The sequence below is a fragment of the Parus major genome, chromosome 1, assembly GCF_001522545.3.
Source record: "Parus major isolate Abel chromosome 1, Parus_major1.1, whole genome shotgun sequence".
Taxonomy (NCBI): domain Eukaryota; kingdom Metazoa; phylum Chordata; class Aves; order Passeriformes; family Paridae; genus Parus; species Parus major.
In genome coordinates, this window is record NC_031768.1 from 2,960,868 (window position 1) to 2,980,430 (window position 19,563).

At 43.6% G+C, this 19,563-nt stretch overlaps 1 protein-coding gene across 6 annotated transcripts in view; it reads right to left on the minus strand.

Annotated features, from left to right (window-relative positions):
* The window catches only part of ERG (ETS transcription factor ERG), a 138,369-nt gene that overhangs the window by 24,692 nt on the left and 94,114 nt on the right, over positions 1 to 19,563 (minus strand). For all 6 annotated transcript variants that reach the window (XM_015641426.3, XM_015641407.3, XM_015641442.3 and 3 more), the window contains one exon: positions 6,262 to 6,479. In XM_015641426.3, coding sequence (XP_015496912.1) covers positions 6,262 to 6,479 — 218 coding nt within the window. The remainder of the gene's footprint in view (positions 1 to 6,261; positions 6,480 to 19,563) is intronic.

The window sequence follows — 19,563 nt, forward strand, 5'->3', positions numbered from 1 at the left end:
TATTTGAAGGTTATTTTTATATTTCACTGCCCATCTGAAAGCCTTTGGTTGCTGGGAGTTCAGTGGTCAATCCCAAATGAAGCCACGATAATTATGAATGAGCCCATTATCCCAGACTGGAAAGCTTCTTATTTAGCACCTGCCAGCCCAGCTACTCCCAACGAGCATCCAAAAAAATGAAATGGTTGTAGTATTAGTGAGCTGAGTTTGTTTTTCTCCTTGGCAACATGTTTGCTTCAAGAACAGAGCCAAACCATGCCCCCACACACACTCAAGTGCTAGTGTTGAGCTGGTGGATTTTCAGAGCAAAGAGAAACTTCTTGAAGCAGTCCCACATGCTGACTTTGCCATTTTTCCAGCTTGGTGGGCAGCCACTCCACCAACCACCCAGTCACTGGGAAAAAGGATTATCAGTCTGAGATAATCAATGTCTTCTTACCCAAAAATTAATAAGACTTTACACAGGCAGCTCCAACAAGGAAAATCATTCACTTAGGATGCATCTCCCAGCTCTGTCCTGGGCTGCAGTAGGGGCTGACTCTGCTGGTGATGCCTTTCCTTTGGTTTTAGTGTTAAGAGTTAGACATGGTTAAGGGATAAAGGGTTTTTATTTTGGTATTTAACAAGCATTTTTATGGTGTAATAATTTGTTAGGTGGAAGATGTTGAAATTTATAAATATCGTAGATTGCATATAGATTTTGTAAATTAGCATATTTCACAAAGATGTTTTAATGAGAGTCTTAAATGAATAGCATGTCATTTTTCTATTTTAAATGTTTTTTTTTAAAATAGGTTTAATTTTTGTTTATAGGATATGTTTTAGAGGGGGCTTTTATTTTTAAGATATAAGATTTTTAAGGATAAGTTTTTTTTGGTTTTTAATGGTGAGATTTTTAGGATTTTGTTGGGTTTTTTTGCTTAAAATAGACAAAAAAATTTTAGGATTATGTTAAGATACTAAGTTTAAAGTATTACAAGTATGTATGTTAAGGGTATTGAGAATATATAAAAGGTATATAAAAAAGAGGTGTATATATAAAAAAAAAGGTATATAAAAAGAAAAGGTAAAAAAAAAGTCATCATGGATAACAAGTGATGTCAGGGTGCTGGATGCACATCAGGCCTGTCCCTGCATGTGCTGGATGCTCAGCAGGTGGGGGTCAAGAGGATGGGGCCAGAATTTTCAGTGACAGGATGAGCAGAGATGGCCTCAAACTGAACCATGAGAAGTTCCACCTCAAAGGGGAGAAGAATTTCTTTACTCTGTGGGTGGCAGAGCTCTGGAACAGCTGCCCAGGGAGGACATGGAGTGTCTCTGGAGACCTTCCAAGCCCACCTGGATGTGTTCCTGTGGCACCTGCTCCAGGCAACCCTGCCTTGGCAACAGGGATGATCTCCAGAGGTGCCTTCCAACCCCAACAATTCCATGGTTCAGTGATTCTGTGATTCCCTGGAGCTGCTTAAATGCTCTAATTAGATCCACCAGCATCACACCACCATGCAGAGGTGCCTCCTTCAGCTGAAAGCCTGCCAGCCTAGATCCTGAGAGCAGAGTGGATCTGTTGGAACACAGAGCTCCACATGGATGAATTCTCCCTCCCCAGTGCCTGGGCACAGCAGCTGTCACACATCCTGACAGTACAGGGCACCACAGGAGCTCCCCATTCTAATCTGCTGGTTTGTATAGCCAAAGAATCCTCTCCTTAGGAGACTTCACATCAAGGGAAAAATAAAAAAAAACCACCAGCAAAGAAACTGAAGTTCACCCTGGTCTCTGAAAAGTCCTCCAGTGTGTCAGACATTCTGAACCCAGAGAGTACAAAGGCTCTTTGATGAAAATTCAGGCAGTTACATGCAAAGAAAAATGGTATTTCCCAAAAGAGCCAGCACAAAAGATGTATTAAGTGATAATTTCATTCTCAGATGGCTTTCAAGAAACAACTGGTAGCACTTAAATCAACATTTTGCACATGATTAAATCCTAAGGACAACTAATTATTTCTGGCATTTCTTTAAAACTTCTCTATCAGCCAAGCTGATGTTGGAAAGCTTCTGCTGTGCTTTCACTGCAGTTAACTTTCAAAATACTTCTTCAATGAAATCATCACGCTGCTCATGGCAAGAGAAATTTATCTGTGGCCTGAATAAGACTCTGTGTTCCACTTCAACCTGCCTGAAGGAGATGGATTACCTACAGTAAATGTCATTATTCCAAGCTACCTTTGTGTAGTCCCACCCCTGGGCACGGCAGAGCCCCATGGGTGAGCGTACTCCAAGATCACTGGGAAATCCATGGATTTAAATGTTGTTTAAGCAGTACCCAAGAGCCTCATGAGAGCATTTCCACAGAGTGAATTCCACCCTAAATTTATGGCATGAATTGCACTCATTGTGGTAGAATTGCTCATGCTTAATTTGATAAAATATATAAAGAACAGTAAATAGCAAAGTAACAGTGTGGCATATGCAGCCTCCAAATTTATACCACGGGGTGGATCTTTTGGCCTGACCCAGGAGCAATAAATAGCAAGAAAGAGGATTGCTACCTTCAGGTGAAAGATTGACTGTAGGGTAGCACAAAAGGTCTCATTAGATTTATGGACCTGGAAGGAACAGAATTAATGTACTTAAAGAAACTCAGTTTGATACCACCTGTGACAACTTGTATTATATATGCAACAACAGGCAGGTAAATGACAGCTTTAATTTAAACTTTTCTTGCTTTATTTAATTTAAGGTAAGCCCCCAGGCTGTATTTTGTGGTGGTGGGCAGCGGGATTTAGCTTGAAAAATACTGATACTATTAAAGAAAAATGGGTAGCTAATCCCTGTGCAGCACACTAAAAATAACCCTTTAATTTCATTCTAATGGCATTTCTTTGTTATTCACAGGGATGCCAGCTCTGAGGCTGTTAAGTTTTGGAATTTAATGCAGGGCAATTACAGCCAAAGAATATCTGGGGAAAATCCTAGCAGAGGAGGCACATTCCTTCTCTGAGTGGGTGCTTAATTTGGGATGTCTGAGAGGTTTAATACACTCCCAAAATTTTATACCCTCTTCCAAAGAATGGAATACATGGCCAGGAAGCACTGACACAGGGAGAAGGGAGAGCTGGACAGCCAAAACTGCAATGTTAACTTCTCCCTGGCCACCACTTTGTGGGATCTCATTCCCTGCTCTGCATCCTGAATTATTCAGATCCAGGTGCCCACGAGGGAGGACAATTACAGAGGATAGCCTGGAGATCCTCAGGGCAGCATTTGTGTGGCTCTGCATGTGGGGTCCTGTTTTAGACTCCTCTGGGACAACTCAGATTTTAAAATGGGTCTAAACAGAGCAATTACAGTTTTACTAATAATGAAACTCAGCTCCAAGAGCTCCAGGTAGTGCTTGTGGTAATATTTACCATAAAAAGCATTTTAAGAACTGAAGAAATATTATTCTATAATAACACAATTTAAAGAAATAAGTTTATGGACTGCAAGAGAGGAGAGCAGAGAAGACTTCTGCAGAAAAGAAGTAATGCAGAATATTAAAAAGAATTATTAAAGAAAATGCAAAGTAACTTACAGAAAGGGGGGATAGCACAACCTGATATATCCTTTGTTTTCTCTAAAACTGTCAGGAATGCCACATTTCAATTCCCAGAGTGTAATAACACAACATATTACATACACACACATGTGTGAGATTCAGAAATGCTGCAACATTTACTTTTGTTGACTGGCAGTGTTAGTTCTCCATTAAAAGTGTAGTATTAAGATCTATTTTTTCAGGCATGAGTTAGTTCCTATAAAATAAAACTTCTCTAATGAAATAAAGTTTTTTTTAATGACAATAATATTTTTAAATTATTTTTGTATATAGTATGAGCATGCATGTTTTTTGTTCATCTGCTATTTTTTTTTTTCGTGTAGCTTGCAAGTGATTTTTAATTATTTTTTTCTTTCTCAGCAAGTCATGCCTTAGGAACTGCAGTGAAGTATGAATTTTCCTTGTTGTCTCCACTTAGGAGCTCTGCACTGATCTTTCAACAGGGAAGGCTGTAAAAAATTCCAGATTAACAAACAAACACCTCCCACTGTGCCAGGAGCTCCCAATGTCCAGCCTGGCCTTGGGCACTGCCAGGGATCCAGGGNCCAGGAGCTCCCAATGTCCAGCCTGGCCTTGGGCACTGCCAGGGATCCAGGGGCAGCCCCAGCTGCTCTGGCAATTCCATCCCAGCCCCTGCCCACCCTGCCAGGGAACAATCCCTGCCCAAGATGCCAAGATCCAGCCCTGCCCTCTGCCCCTGGCAGCCATTCCCTGGCTCCTGGCACTCGATGGAGGGTCCCTCTCCACATGCACAAACAATCCATGAGGATAATGCAGACCCTTCTGAAGGAAATGCAGACACCTCTATCCACCAAGGGGAATTCTGGCAGCTGAACCTGCAGCCACCTCCTGCCTTTGACTGTGCAGGGAGCCACAGCATCACCCTGAGTGCTTCAGTGGGTGCACATACCAACAGCAAATAGCAAAAAGAAAAATTATGGAATGTCCTGAATTGTGAGGCACCCCCAGGGATCACCCAGTGCCACCCCTGGCCCTGCCCAGACCCCCCAACAAGCCCAGCCTGGGCATCCCTGGATGCTCCTGGAGCTGTGGCAGCCTCGGGGCTGTGCCCATTCCCTGGGGAGCCCGGGCAGTGCCAGCACCTCTGGGGAAAGAGCCTTGCCCTGATCTCCAGCCTGAGCCTCTCAGCAACAATTAACTCTGATTATCTATTCTAATGCACTTTATGGAATTTACACTGAGGGAAACTGTGATCAGTTCTCTTACAGAACTTCCAGCACAAATGCTTCAGAGGGAATTTTAGCAAGCAGGTAAGACTGATTTTGAATCAATACCATTTGTGGTTACACATGTGCATTTGCTCAGCACAAAAAAGAATAAAAGGCACTGAATAGATTAAAGACACCTGAACTTCTGAATAAGCAGCCTTACAAGAAGACTTTCTCTAATTCTTTGTAACTTCAGCTCACTGTTTGTTTCTACGTGTCTCAAATCTTTGAGTTCTCACTGGAAATTCTGATTTGACTTCAGCACAATTTCCATCCTCACCACAGAACAGAGGAGGTGTGATAAGCTGGCAGACCACTTTGCCCTGCTTGTGGTGCTCATCACATCAGCACAGCAAGTGTGAACAGCAACCACAGAGCCCAGGGCTGAGGTTTTCCTGAACAACTGATCCTGGGAGATGAGATTAAAACACAGGTGTTTGTGCCAGAGAGATGTGAAGCACAGGCTCCACTGGTACATCACCAACAATTGTCAGCAACTGACTCTTCTGGACCTTTGCCCTTCAGCAACACCAAAGGAAAACTGTTTTGACAGTCATGCATTTTAAACAGGAAAGCACTTGTTTGGATAGTTTCCTCAAAAAAATAAAAAAAAAATAAAAAAAATAAAAAAAAATCTTCATTGTGTTTTTGCAGATGTCCTACAGGGTGCTCCTAAGCTTGGGAAAGCCACCAGTCAATATCTAAAAATTCACTGCAATACCTTTGCAGCTTAATTGATACAAGCCTCCTTTATAGTGACATTCCCATAAAAATGTCCTGAGACCAGTTAGCACACAGACACTCTATTGAGCTGAGTAATTTCTTTTTCTGTTCCTTTCTACTCCCCTGCCTGCCTCCATATTTATGTTGCTTTTTCAGTGTGAGTTCTTAAATCCAGCTCCACTTTTTGGCATTGTGTTTACAGTAAATTCTAAAGGAAAGATCAATAGTTCACTCCCTCTGCCATTACAAGATTTTACTTCCAATGTTTCCCTGTTTGGTTATTTTAGGAGCAAAAGGCAACTGCCCAAATTGTTGGATTTGACAACTTCCATGGAGTGTTAGATCACACACACCACACCCTTCGATGGATCAATGGTGCTGCTCCAGGCTAATCCCCATTTTATTAACTTTAATATGTGCTTTTTCACCTGGTGTGCAAAGCAAATTCACATCCAAAAGTTATGTTCAGTCAGAGGAAAGCTACAGGACAGGCTGAGGAGAAGTCTGTGCCTGTAGCACCATTTCAGCCCCACTGTAACACCTGAACACGGCTGGCAGGTCAAGGTAGGGCAACCTGGAGCCATCTGGGATGGCCAGTGGCCAGGTGGGATATCCTGAGGCACCTAGAATGATGCTAAATACATAGATTTAGACAACTGAGCTACACCCATCACAAAAATCCCTGTTCTTGAGCCGCCACCAGCCTCATTACCTTGACCCGTTAACCTGGTTGGGGTTACACTCCATCTTGATGGTGACTCTGGCCGGGGGCTGTGACAACCAGTCCTGCTGGGGGACACGGGGGCTCATCTTGGAGGTCTGCCCATATTCACTGGAGGAGGAGGCCGTCATCTCTGTCTTGGTGAGGTGGGGTGATCCGTAGGCACACTCGAACAGGGACTGGTCTTCGCTCACCACCGATAACGCTTCCTGCAAACCAGAGAAAGGTCAGTGCCGCCACCTTTCAGGGCACACAATGTTCCCCGAGGAAAAAGGGATTGTCCATCTCACAGGGAACTGAACAGTCTCATGCATCAAGGAAAATTTAAGATGGATGTTAGGAAAAGGTTTTTTTTGGAAGGAGTGATAAAGTACTGGAATTGTCTGCTCGGGGAGGTGGTGGAGTCACCATCCTTAGATGTGTTTAAAAAACAGACTGGATGTGGCACTCGGTGCCAGGGTTGAAGTGTCAGAGCTGGGTTGGACTCAGTGACCTTAAAGGTCTCTTCCAACAACTCTGTCCTGTTTTTTTCTATTAGTTTTTAGGCACAGCACTGTTCACTGAAGGTGAGGACCCATAGGGACAGATGTCAGCAAATGACAGGAGGACAGGGGAACCTCTGCCTGGGGAACCCCCCCAGAGCAGCTGAGCAGATGCACAAACACTACCAAACACTTGGGAGTGGTGGCCAGCAGCTGGCAGGGAGGAGAGGGCAGGGTGGGCAGCAAAGCTCGGGTCTGTGGGGTCTCAGTAGTGCTGCAGAGGATGAGAACCGCTGAATGCAGCAAAATTGCTGCCTCTGAGAGGAGAAACTGAAAGCCAGGCCCTGCTGACCTGCTGGGATTCTCCTTTCCTTCCTCAGGGACCCAGGCCAAGTCCTTTCTAGATGAGGAGCCCAGAGATATGATCACAACCTCCAAACCAGGGACACCATGCCCACCAGCCACCTCCCTCCTTCTCACAGCAACTCTTCCTGGTGGAAATCCCGCTCTGGAGCTGTGGGAAGGGCTTCCCACCCTCTTCATGGCAGCACTGGGGTTATGGTAACTGAGGGCAGCAGGGCCCATCAGGTCCCTCAGTGCTATCACGTCCATCTGGAGGCCACACAGACACCAGAGGGAGGGACAGTGACCCTCTAGCCCAAGTGCCAAGGGTTCCTGCTGGCACAAATCCCTTCCCTGGACAATGTGGAGCTGAGCTTTGTGAGTGAGGCAGTTCCTGGGCCGGGTTTGGGATGGTGCTGTGGCTACCATGTCCATCAGGAAGTGTGAGAAGAGCTGGAACTCCTGAAGGGACACATCCCACCGGAGATGAGGCTCCCCAGCCACAAGAGCAGGTCTCAGCTGCCACAATCCTGCTGTCCTGCAGCAGTGCAGACTTGGGGCCACCCTGCAGAGGCAGAATTCTGAGGAAATCCACCTTCTCCAGGGGTCACTTTGGGTGGACAAGGTGCATAAGGGTGAAAATTCAAGCACTGGAAGGGGCTGCCCAGGGAGGTTTGGAGTCCCCATCCCTGGAGGTGTCAGAGGAACGCCTGGATGTGGAACTCAGTGACAAGTGACTCAGTGACAAGGCATCGGGCACAGCTTGGGCTCGATGGGCTGGGAGGGCTTTTCCAACCTCAGTGACCCTGTGAAAGGACAGTAGCCCACTGTGTGACTCCATCCTGGCCCTGTGGCATGGAAGGGAGCAGGGCTGCAGCCCAGCACCTCCTCCCTACCCCTGTGGGGACAATCCCCAGCCCTGGGCTGGCGAGGAGGCTCCGTGGGAGCCCAGGGGCTGACAGCAGCTGAGGGGGAGAGGCTGGGCCAGCTGGCCATGGCTGTGAGTGTGGGGGCCAAGGATCAGGGAGTGGGGGCAATCCTGAGCCAGACTCGGGGCAGGGAGCTCCGTGAGGCAGCTTGGGTGGGCTGTGCTCCTGCCAGATCTGCTGCTGACAGCCAGAAATGCGTGGTCCTGTCGGCAGAGGAGAAGGGAGAGAGAAAAGGGACTGGAGTTCCCCAGCTCTGGGAGGGTGGGTGGTTGTCTGCAGGCTCCCATCCTCCTTGGCTGCTGGAAGAGGGCCTTGTTGAGCTCCAGCAGTCACATGTTGCCATAAAAATCAGTGTTTGTTCATTTTAAGACCTGTGGTGTGACTCTTGCAGATGCTCTATGCAAAGCTGATGGGTTTTTTTCAACCTTGGCTATTCTGTGATTCTACATTCCTCCTTCTTTTTATCCACCTGGTTTGCAAGCCCTTGGGGTGCACTCTGCTAATATTCATAGTTTGCTCTGCAGCTGCAAAGTGGGGACATCCCTTCCAGCTTCTTATTGCTTGTGAGAACTGAGATCACCCCTTAATCCCAGGGCCTGGGGAGTGGGACCTCAGGCCCTTCAAGCACCTTGAGACTCATGATTGAATTTCTAACACCAACACAGAGTTCAGGCAGTGATCTGCACCTTTTTACTGCTGATTCTCAGATGTCATCCGAGTGCAAAGATCACCACTAGGCTGCCACCAGTGACTTCTCAGTTACCACCCTTCCTTCTGTGTTCTGCACACTCTCCCACCAACCTGCAACCAGCCAACTCTGCCTCTTTGGTTCTGTGAGACAAAAAGGATCCCAGAATAACACCTCTCCTTTTTGTCATGCCTCTCATGCCAGAAACCTTTGCTGTTGGTGGCCTGAAGCTTTTCTGGAGAGCCTTTTCTGAGAAAACCTGCAGACCAAGGAGGTGTGGGGGGAGATGGCCACTGCTCCCCTGCTCCCCAAGGACTCTTCCCTGGCTCCACTGAGAGACAGCAGGGAACTTGATGTGCTTGGGTAATAAAGTAGCAGGGATCACATAACAAGAACTAAAGATGTTACACTGGAGGGAAAATAAAGAATTCTTTCCCAGCAGTCTGTAAGTTTTATTTTCATGAAATAAATCCCCAAAATTAAATATATATATAAGTACACAAACACAACCTGGCCAGATAATCACAATGCACCACATGCCTGACACTACTGAATGCACAGTCCCATCTTCTCTGTCCCAATCCATGAGACAAAAAACACATAAAATGTTCATTTTGGAAGAGTTAACTCCAGTAAATACACTAAAGTGTGAATTGTAGAGGAGAAAGCTGATACAGATTGCAAATAAAACATTATTTAATTTTGTAAACCATTTAGTAATGGACCTTTTCAAAACAGGCATCAAGCACTATATAGCAGATTTATTTCTCATCCTCCCCCACACAAGTGAAACAAAGCAAATTTTTCTGGTTCCTATTAAAAATTACTCCACCTAATGTAAGTTGATTTATGGATATTTAGGGTAAGTATAAATGTAAATAACAAGAAGAAAAAAAAGGTTTTCTATTTATTGGCATTACTAATGACAACAAATGCTGCTTGTACTGTGGGTGCCCATTTCTGTTGCCTGAAGAGGGAAAGTGCAAACATTTAAACTTCCTGACGAGCATAGTTAATGCTGGAAATATGAACCCAATTATCTAGGGCTGTGTGAATATCTACAACGACGAATACAAAACATAAATAAGCCCGAGAGACAGACTTGAACTTCACATTTCAGAGGAAAACTCATGGAGAAGGGAAGCTCAGCCTGAGTTTAGCTGTGGTTTAACAGCACTCATCTGTACTCCATGCTGCTGGTTATCAGTTAGTGCTCGCTGACAGCTCTGGGAAGGCTCTGGGGGAATAACTGAGCTCCTGCCAGCTTTGTGTGCTGGGGGTCGGGCCCTTTGTGGAGGCTCCTTAATGTGCACTCCACAACAGCGAGAGCCTCTGACATCCACCCTCCCTGGTCTTGGCTGACCCGTCTGCAAGGACAGACGGACATGGATCTCCCCTCCCTGGGTGACAAAAGGCTCATCTAAGCCTTTGCAAGATGTTGAGGAGTTGGCACAACTAAAGAATGTAGCCCGTGCTGGAATCAGCCTCACATAATCTTCAACCTCTTCTTCCTCTTGGTGATTTTAAATCGGAGAACCACAGAATGGTTTGGGCAGGAAGGGAACTAAAAGATCACCTCATTCCACCCCCTGCCATGGCAGGGACATCTCCCACTATCCCAGGTTGCTTCAATTTCTGGCCTTGGAAATATCCAAGGATGGTGCAGCTGCTCTGGGCACCCTGTTACCTGACTCCCAAAAGGACCTGTTACCCTTGGCTCACAACAACATTGCAATAAAGAACTTTTAATTAACTTTGCCATATGCACTGCATTTATACAACCTATTTTTTGACACCAGTTTTATAATATTTCTCCTCATCGATGTAAACCCACCCTGCCAGGCTTCCCAGTATCCCATCCAGCCCTGTCCTCTGGCACTGGCAGCCATTCCCTGGCTCCTGGCTCTGCATCTCTTGGCAATTGTCTTTCTCCAGCTCTCCTGGAGCCCCTTCAGGCCCTGGAAGGGGCTCTGAGCTCTCCCTGGAGCTTCTCCTCTCCAGGTGAGCACCCCCAGCTCTCCCAGCCTGGATCCAGAGCAGAGGCTCCAGCCCTTGGATCAGCTTAAAAGGTGAGGATTTCCGGGCCAGGCTTTTCTGAACCCACTGACCTTGCAAGACCCAGGGATGCTGAACAACCAGAACTCAACCAACCTGACAGAACCACCCCTGCAGCTCATCCTGGGAAAAAGCAAGGAAACAGCACCCAGCAACAGGGAGCATTTCTCAGTTATACAGGAATGTCTGATGTTGGGCATAACGTGGTGTCCCCAGACTCTGAGCTGTGAAAGGAAGGCTCCAACAGCAAACAGCTGACAGAAAGCAGTGTGGCTTATTTCTTTCCTAAACACAGGGACTTAAAAATCTGTTTTGTGTTATAATTGCAAATGCAAGCTCCTGGACCAAATCTAATATAAAAATTGTCAGAACTCACCATCATGAAAAAATAGCGGCATGGTCTGGCCACATATAAATGTAAACAAAGCTATTAATACTGACAATGTTTGGCAAGGTTTTATTACATATGGATGCCAGTTCTATTCCTAGTAAATGCTTTTCATTACTCATTTACATGTTAATCTCTTTTTCTCATCCATATTAATGCTGTCTTTGGAGCAGTTTGGCAACATCTAGCCATAAGTGGGATAAAGAAATATAAACATTAATAATTATTACAAAATAGATGCATTACAGGCTTCTTTCAGTTTTGCAAGGGTTTGTACCTTTTTGACATTGATTTTGGCAGTGAATGGGTCATCTTCCTGGATTTCACACGATGCAACATATTCTCATGACATCTCAGAAACAAAACCTTTAATTTCTAATAATTAATGTCTGGAGTAAAGGGATATGAAGAGAAGAACACATGGAGCTTAAAGGAGAAGGTGGAAAAGCTCTTTCATGCAAGTCTGTGAAGCAGGGCTGTTGGTGATTGAGGTCAATATTGAACGTGAATTTTCTTTATTTCATCTTCCTTTCTCCACATATTTCCTCTCATGACAGGACAGCAAAAAAAAAAAAAAACCCAAACCCCACAAAACCCAAACAAACCCACGTTCCTTCATTATATTCCTTTTATATTTTAATTGCTTGTACTATGCCAAACCTGGCTTCTCCCTTGGACTTTCTGTACTAATGATAAAAGAACAAAACAATTTCTCTATTTGGTTTTGACTTACACTTCACTGATAAGTTTAAAAAAAGAAAAAGAATAACAGACTGACAAATCTGTAGAACAATAGGTACAGCAACGCCTTTAAAGTAGGCATAAAGTCATTAGGACAAAGGTGTTTACTTAATCAAATGCAAGATTACTTGGCCTAGAAACATGAAGTTACAGGAAATGTGATTGAAGTAGTTCCCATCATGAGAAGCACATGCAAGCTGCCCTCTCCTTTAAATGCAATGTCAGGAACTAAGGACAAAGACTTTTGTTTTTCTGTAAAGTTTGGTCAAACTTAAGAAATGGATACACAAGACAATAAAGTGTGTGGTTGTGCAGCAGAATTTGATGGGGATGAGGGATATTGGGGAATAAACAGAGCAGCAGGATTTTAAAGTACATTGGAGGCCGCTCTGGCCTAGGGGTTAGAATGGAAAATGGTTTTAAACTGTGAACAGTAGGCTCTTTTTTTCATGAGCAATGGTTTTAAACTGAAGGAAGACAGGTTTATATTATATTTTTAGGAAGAAATCCTTGGCTGTGAGGGTGGTGAGGCCCTGGCACAGGTTTCCCAGATAAATCGTGGATTCCCCATCCCTGGAAGTGTTGAAGGCCAGGTTGGATGGGATCAGGCAAGAACTGCATCCAAAGAGGAGGAGGAGGATGACTGAGGGGAAACAAACACAGCAAAACCCCTCCTTGTACATTGAGATGCTACAGAAATAAAAAGCATTTTTTGCTTCTTCAGACAGCATTCCCAGACTCCCAAAAGGACCTGTTACCCTTGGCTCACAACAACACTGCAATAAAGAACTTCTAATCAACTTTGCCATAAGCATTGCATTTATACAACCTATTTTTTGACACCAGTTTTATAATATTTCCCCTCATCGATGTAAACACATTTTACTTTTCTAATCTGATTTCATGATAATGCATAGATAAGCACAAGCTTTGACCTCCCCACAGCCACAATCCCTTCAGACATGGGCTGCTTCTTATCACTTCTCAGATGTCTACAGTTGGTCAGAAAAACCTCTCTGTTCCAAAAAGAATTCTGACATACTGCAACTTATTTTCATCCTAAATTAGACCAAAAGCTGTTATACAAAAACTTTCACCAAACTGTTTATTATGTGGATTAATTGTAACACACCACCGTGTGTTTTGCAGATGTTAAAACTTTCTAATAAACAGTCACATTTGGAGAGGACCTGCATTTTCTGAGGGAAGATTGTTCTTATTAAGGCCGTGCAATTAGCTCCTTAAGTGTTTCCATGTTTTAGTGCTCTTGGTATCCCTTGTATATCTGATAACATTTGTTGTTGAAGGTTTGTACATTGAATTACAGCTGTTACTGAAAGAAAGGACAGGTGAGAGTGTGGAGGACATTACACAGGGCACAAGATTTGACCAAGTCACTCTTCTTGCTTGCTGCTCTTCTACCTATCCTCCCTCAGACTGCATCTTCTGATGCTCTAGGAAGCTGCTCATCTGGAGTGGAAATCTAATTTCAAACAGGCCAGGAATGTAATTTCCAAGCTGGAACAGAGAGCACAAGGAGGCTGGACACCAGAACCTCCCCGAGCAGTGGGAACTCTTCCAGTCTCAGACTCCGCTCACGTCTGCAACAGGCACCAGTGCACGAGGAAACAAGCTGGGGTTGAACTGCTTAAAGAGCCTAAATTTGCAGCCCTGCTCCAAAGCCAAGTCTTTGAGCCTTGGATTCATTGCATCCAGCAGCAACCGGGTGAAACAAAAGGCAAATGATTGATGTTTTAGCCTTGCTGTAGCTTATTAATCATGATGCTTGTACAAGTCTCTCCTGACCGTTTGCAGAAGAAGGACATTCAATATGGTGTGGGGAACATACTGGAAAAGGTTACTGCTTAAAATGCAGTCACCTGAGTCAGGAATTGCAACACACATCTGGAATATGTTTTCCTTCTAAATCTCCGAGTCTTGGATTCATTAGATCAGACAAAAACCCACATATTATATTCATGAGGAGAGTTCAGGAACAACGAAAAGCCTTGGCAAGTACAAGATAGGAAAGACAGATGTTGTCCTCACCTCCACCCATGAGAATGTGATTGCCAGCTCAGCCAACATCCTCCACCTCCTTTCAGGGAGCACTTGGAGACTCCGTGTTAATCCAAACACAGGCCCGGTGCCGCCACTTATCAGCTCTCCTCACCTCTTGTTGAGAAAAATACAAGGATGTTTGGAGCCCCACTTGAAAAAAGGAATAATCAAGCATCCATCAAACTGATGTTATGAAATTGCAGGCTAGATTCATTTCTGGGAAGCAGCAGCAGATGTTTGAGGCCTGATCCTGCGGCCCTCTTTGTGTAACTCTGACTTCACCGCTAACGTGAGCAGAGGCCTCCGTGGATAAACCCAAAGGATTAATATTTTGTGTCCTAATGAACAAATTCTGAAATACTGTAAATTCAAATGCAGACCCTGGTGCCTTATCACAGTTTCTAATAAACTGTCATTCCTAAAATGTCAGCAAACCATAAAGTCATGTTTGGAGTATAAGCCATTTAACTCCACGTCTGCAAGTGCTTCAGAAAATAAAGAATCATCATTCTGTTATTGCAGATGGTGAAACCTTTGGTCAGAATTACTACAGATCAGTCTTAGAAGACATGTCTCCCTCATGCCAAGCTGTGTGCTGTGTTTGGGAGTACCCTGCATTTCACACATTAAAATTATCACATTGAATACAGCGATTTCCAGAGCAGACATGAGCACCCGATTTAAGGAGTTGCCATTTCACAGCCAATTATTTCACCTGCAGTTTTTATCTGTCAAGATTTAGCAGCTGGAAGTAGGAAACACTTTTATAGATGTCATAGAGATGAAAACTTCCACCCTGCATCTATTTCAACCTTCTCAACCCCTGAGTGGGCTTCAAGGGCTTGGAAACAGCTCTGCCCATGCACAACCACCAGAGAAATGCACCAGGCTCTTGAGTGAAAGTGGACCTCAAAAATCTCCTCCTGCATGAGCAAAGTGCTGGAAAATTACTTAAACACTGAGACAACACCAGGTTTTATCAGCTGCACCATGAGCTGAACGAAGAGGGTGCAGCACAATGATCAGAATAAGTATTCCTGAATGATTATGTCAACCTTAAATCACCAGGGCTGGAAACAATACAAATATATCCTGCAGATTGTATATTGCATACAATATATTGCATTTTTAAAGAAACTGTAGCTTTGTATGCTTATTTTAGCACTTCCATCCATGGAAAGAGCTAGAGCAGTGAAGTTTGAATTACTTTTTTTTTTTTTTCAGTCAATACAATAGACTTTTCTTCCTTTTCATCTTGAGAGTATTGTCAATTATAAACTTTGAAAGCTTGAAGTTTTGTGCTCCATCATGCTTGGCTGTTAACTTCTAGGCCTTCAAAATGCCTAGAAAACTGGGAAAATTTGGATATAGAACTCTTTAATTTCTGTCTCAGCCCAGGGTTAGACTGTTGATGCTACTTTGCTTTTCAGATACAAGACTATATCAATCTGAAGGAGCAGCCAATATTCCGCTTTTGTTTAAAAATACAAACATCTTGAGTGTATTTTCAGCAAACTTTCCAGCATAAATTTGTTTTGCAAAGCAGGTTGCAGGTTTGTAAAGCGGCCTAGAGCTCAGCAGGAAGGGAACTGAGGCTGCACACAACACCTGCTAGGAGCTAACAGATCAAAATAATATTGGGAAAGAACCTTGGGAAAGTCTTGGGACCAAAGCAGTGCCCAAAACAAGGCACTGATACCATTCTAGACCATCAATCTCATCCATTTTTTTATTCCTCTTAAAATCCTTTGCATCTTGCCAATCTTCAGAAATTCACCTGGGGTTTCTTCAAGAATTCAAGAATTCTCTGTCCAGAATTACAGCCTTGCCTTGTGCAACTCACTAACTACCCTAAATAAAGTTTGGAAACATTACTGAGAACATTTTTAACATTATTTTTTTAGCTTTATTCAAAAGACCTGTCCAGTGTTATGGTAACATTTACAACTCTCTTCCCTACCATCTAAGGAAAACTACAAGATTATATATTACATTTATCATTTGTTCTGCTACATTTAGTATTTGTTCACTGTGGTGGGTTGACCCACCATAGATATATTTTATATATAATTACACAGTCCTAATTTATATATGTTATATATATATATATATATATATATATATACTCTTAGTATATGTACACATGAACTTTTTTAGAGAATCCCACCCTCAATCTCTAAGCAAATTTCAAAGTAATAATAACTCAGGCATTGAAATACCTTTCCCTAAAGCACAGCATGTACCAAGGACAAGCTCATCAGCAAAGTGATCAGAAATGTATGGGAAGGAACGAAGAGATCCTTACAGGCACTGCATTGAGGAAAGCTGAAAAAAAACCTGAGTTTCCTTCCCAATGAAGCTTCGTTTTTTAGGAATGCCAGAGAGCATTAGGGAAATAACACTTGGATGGAGGCCACGAGCTGAGCTCCTCGGTGACCCACCACTTCCCTGCAGGGTCTGTGTGTGGTGTTTGTGCACGTGCACGCGCCAGGGTGAGCGTGGCCGTGTCATCAGCGGGTCACTCACCTTCCTGCTGGAGACACTGCACTTACAGGGCTTCAAATACCCCCTCACCCCAAGGAAATCACAGGAAAACAAAAGGGAGCCTGCTGGGTGTGTGATCAAGTCCAACCAAGCTGGCGAATCTCAGGTTCACCAAATCCCTGTGCTCACCTTCCCATGTATTTTAAACCCTCACTTCGCTATTTAGAGAGCACTGACCACATCCAGCTCTCATGAATCCCCTTGCTTGAAAGCTTCTGCAAATGCTGCTCGAGCCATCTTTATTTGTATGGATGTTTTTATTCACTCCCAAGTGTATTTTGTCTTGATGAAACTCCTCCCTGGCAGGGTGGGCAGGGGCTGGGATGGAATTGCCAGAGCAGTTGGGGCTGCCCCTGGATCCCTGGCAGTGCCCAAGGCCAGGCTGGACATTGGGAGCTCCTGGGACAGTGGGAGATGTCCCTGCCAAGGCAGAGGATGGGAAAAAGATGATTTTTAAGCTCCCTTCCAAGCCAAACCACTCCATGATTCTCTAATTCTATGTATTTTACTGACTTCACCACAATTAGACAGCTGGAATTAAACCACAAATTTATATTGCTTATTAGAAATTTACCCTGTTAAGAGTACTGTCCAATATTGCACAGCATTGGAGCAGAAAATTTTGTGTTTATGTTATTGTCCCTTCCTTTTCCCAGACACCTTTTATTCTGGAGCTCCCATGTATACACTGGATATATATATATATATATATGTTGCATTGCATGTCTCTGATGGTGTTCCCCATTTCAGGAGCATATGGAATATTGCTCAGATGGGTAATCCTTCTAAATTCAGAATGAACTTTCCAAATATGCCCACTGTGTATGTAAAATATGACTTCCTGTCACGATAACCTTTGCAGTGTTATAGCCCAGCATACTTTCCTATAATTGTTTATAATGAATATCTTGATTCATACTTCTGCACGCATTATTTCAGTCATCTGCCACAAAACATGACTAATGAAATTAAGGCAGGGTTGAATGTCACAGCATTAAGTCATTTCTTTGCATGCAAAGACTCACACAGGAGAGGGTTTAGTGAAACAGCAATGAAGTGCCTGCTTTTCTTTAAGGATATTTAACCTGCTCTGCTGAACTAGTGTAAAATAAGGATATTGTTGTTTTATCCTAAAAAGAAACTCTCACATAGGCACAAAACAAATTGCTTTGTGGCAGTATAAAAAAAACTCTAATCCCATTTACACCTGTGCTTGTGCTTTTAAACTAAGTTCTTATTACTGTACTTAAGCAATGTCTTTCTAAATAAAATCTTCAAAATCACAAAATATAAACAATTAATTCAGAAAATTTTCAACTGTTTCATTATCTTTCCATTTCTTTAGAGATCTGCCTCACAAATTTAACCTTCATCTTCCAACTCAAACCATATTATGATTGTAGGAGCTTGTGGCTCTCTGCTGAATCTCATATGCAGCAGAAACAGGTTGTGGCCCATTTTTAATTTTACATGTGAAGAAGAAAAGGAAAATGCACATGGCAATATCTTTGATGTGGTGGCAAGAAAAGTCCTGCAGCTTTTCCGTGTGGCAATATTTCTTCCAAGCTCGTGATTACCAAAGTTATCAGTCAAAAACCAGGCCCTGCTGCTCTGACATGGGCTGGTTTTTGCAACAGCACCAACATCATCACCAGAAAGACAAAAGATATCAACTGCTGCCACTGATGAAAAGTGAACTGAGAATGTGCAAATGAAGAGAATCTCCTGGTCAGAGTTGTGAGATCTGCATTTACTACAGCAACAAAAACCTTTAAGATGGTTTTCCCCACACCTCACTAACAAGTGTTCAATACACAGTGCTACAAGAAATGAAGCTGGGTGGATGCAAAGCTTAAGATATGCTAAAAGAACGTGGTTTTATTTGCTTTTCTTTGGGCTGTATTGAAAAATGACCCCAAAAATTGTCTTTACACACACTGTAATCCAGGCATTCCAACATCCAGGAGAGGTGGAGAGGTATGCAGGCTGTTTCTCTTTTATTGTTTCCCCAAACAAACCCATTTCCTACAAGCTGTTCCCATATCTTTCGTGCCACGTCCAGCTTCCCAGAAAAACAGCAGGAAAACAAAGTGTGAACTCCAAACAACCCATTTCCCCAGAACAATGTGCCATACTAAGGAGAAAGAGAGATAAAGGCGAGGAGGGCTGGGGGGAAGGCAGGGAAGAGGCAGAGGAGCTCTTGTGATGCTGCCAAGGGACCTAGAGAGAAAAAAAGGAAGGAGGGACTTCTAGAAGTCACAGAGGGGAAGAGTTGTGAGTTGTGTAACTGTAAATATGCAACAGGCTGGTTGCCAACTATTTCAAAGGATTTGAGGTTTCAAAATTGTCAAGGAGGCTTAACTGATTTGCGCTCTGGGTCTGGAGCTTCCAGGAGCACCTTTCCATGTCTGAGAGCCAGAAACTGCCCCATCTTTTTATAGACTCCTCAAGCCATCCTTGGTCAGCATTTCAAGCTGAATCAGTAAGGAATGTAAACAGACACCATTTATGCTTCCCTCCAACCTAATAAAATGAAAGCATGGACCAAATAAAGAGGAATGATAGATGTTGTTTGGTAAGAAGGGAAAACCAGATGAGCTTGTTCATTTAGCTCCTGGCTGACCTGAGCAATCTCCAATGCTCCTGCTATTCAGAAGACCAAGAAATGCACTGAGCTCCCACAGGAATAAAAACCACTCACTGAGACACATGTGATAAAAGAAAATGATAAATGTTACTGTGATATTTTAAAATCCCGTTTCTGTATTTGAAGGAATAAAAGTAAGGAAGGAACAAATCATTTCAGTCTTTCTGTCCATGAGGATTATTCAAGTAAGAAAAAAAAAAAACTAGTGTAGAATCAACACAATTGGAATGCTCTTCCCCAGTCTGTGGCATGGGCTGATCCAACAACCTGGGCAGCAGGAAAGGGGGAATTCTGTGCTCAGGTGAGACCCCACCTGCAGAGCTGCCCCAGCCCTGGGAGCACCTGGAGCTGCTGAAGAAGAAGTCATGAACTTGATCCCAGATCTGGAGCAGCTCTGCTCTGGAGCCAGGGAGAGC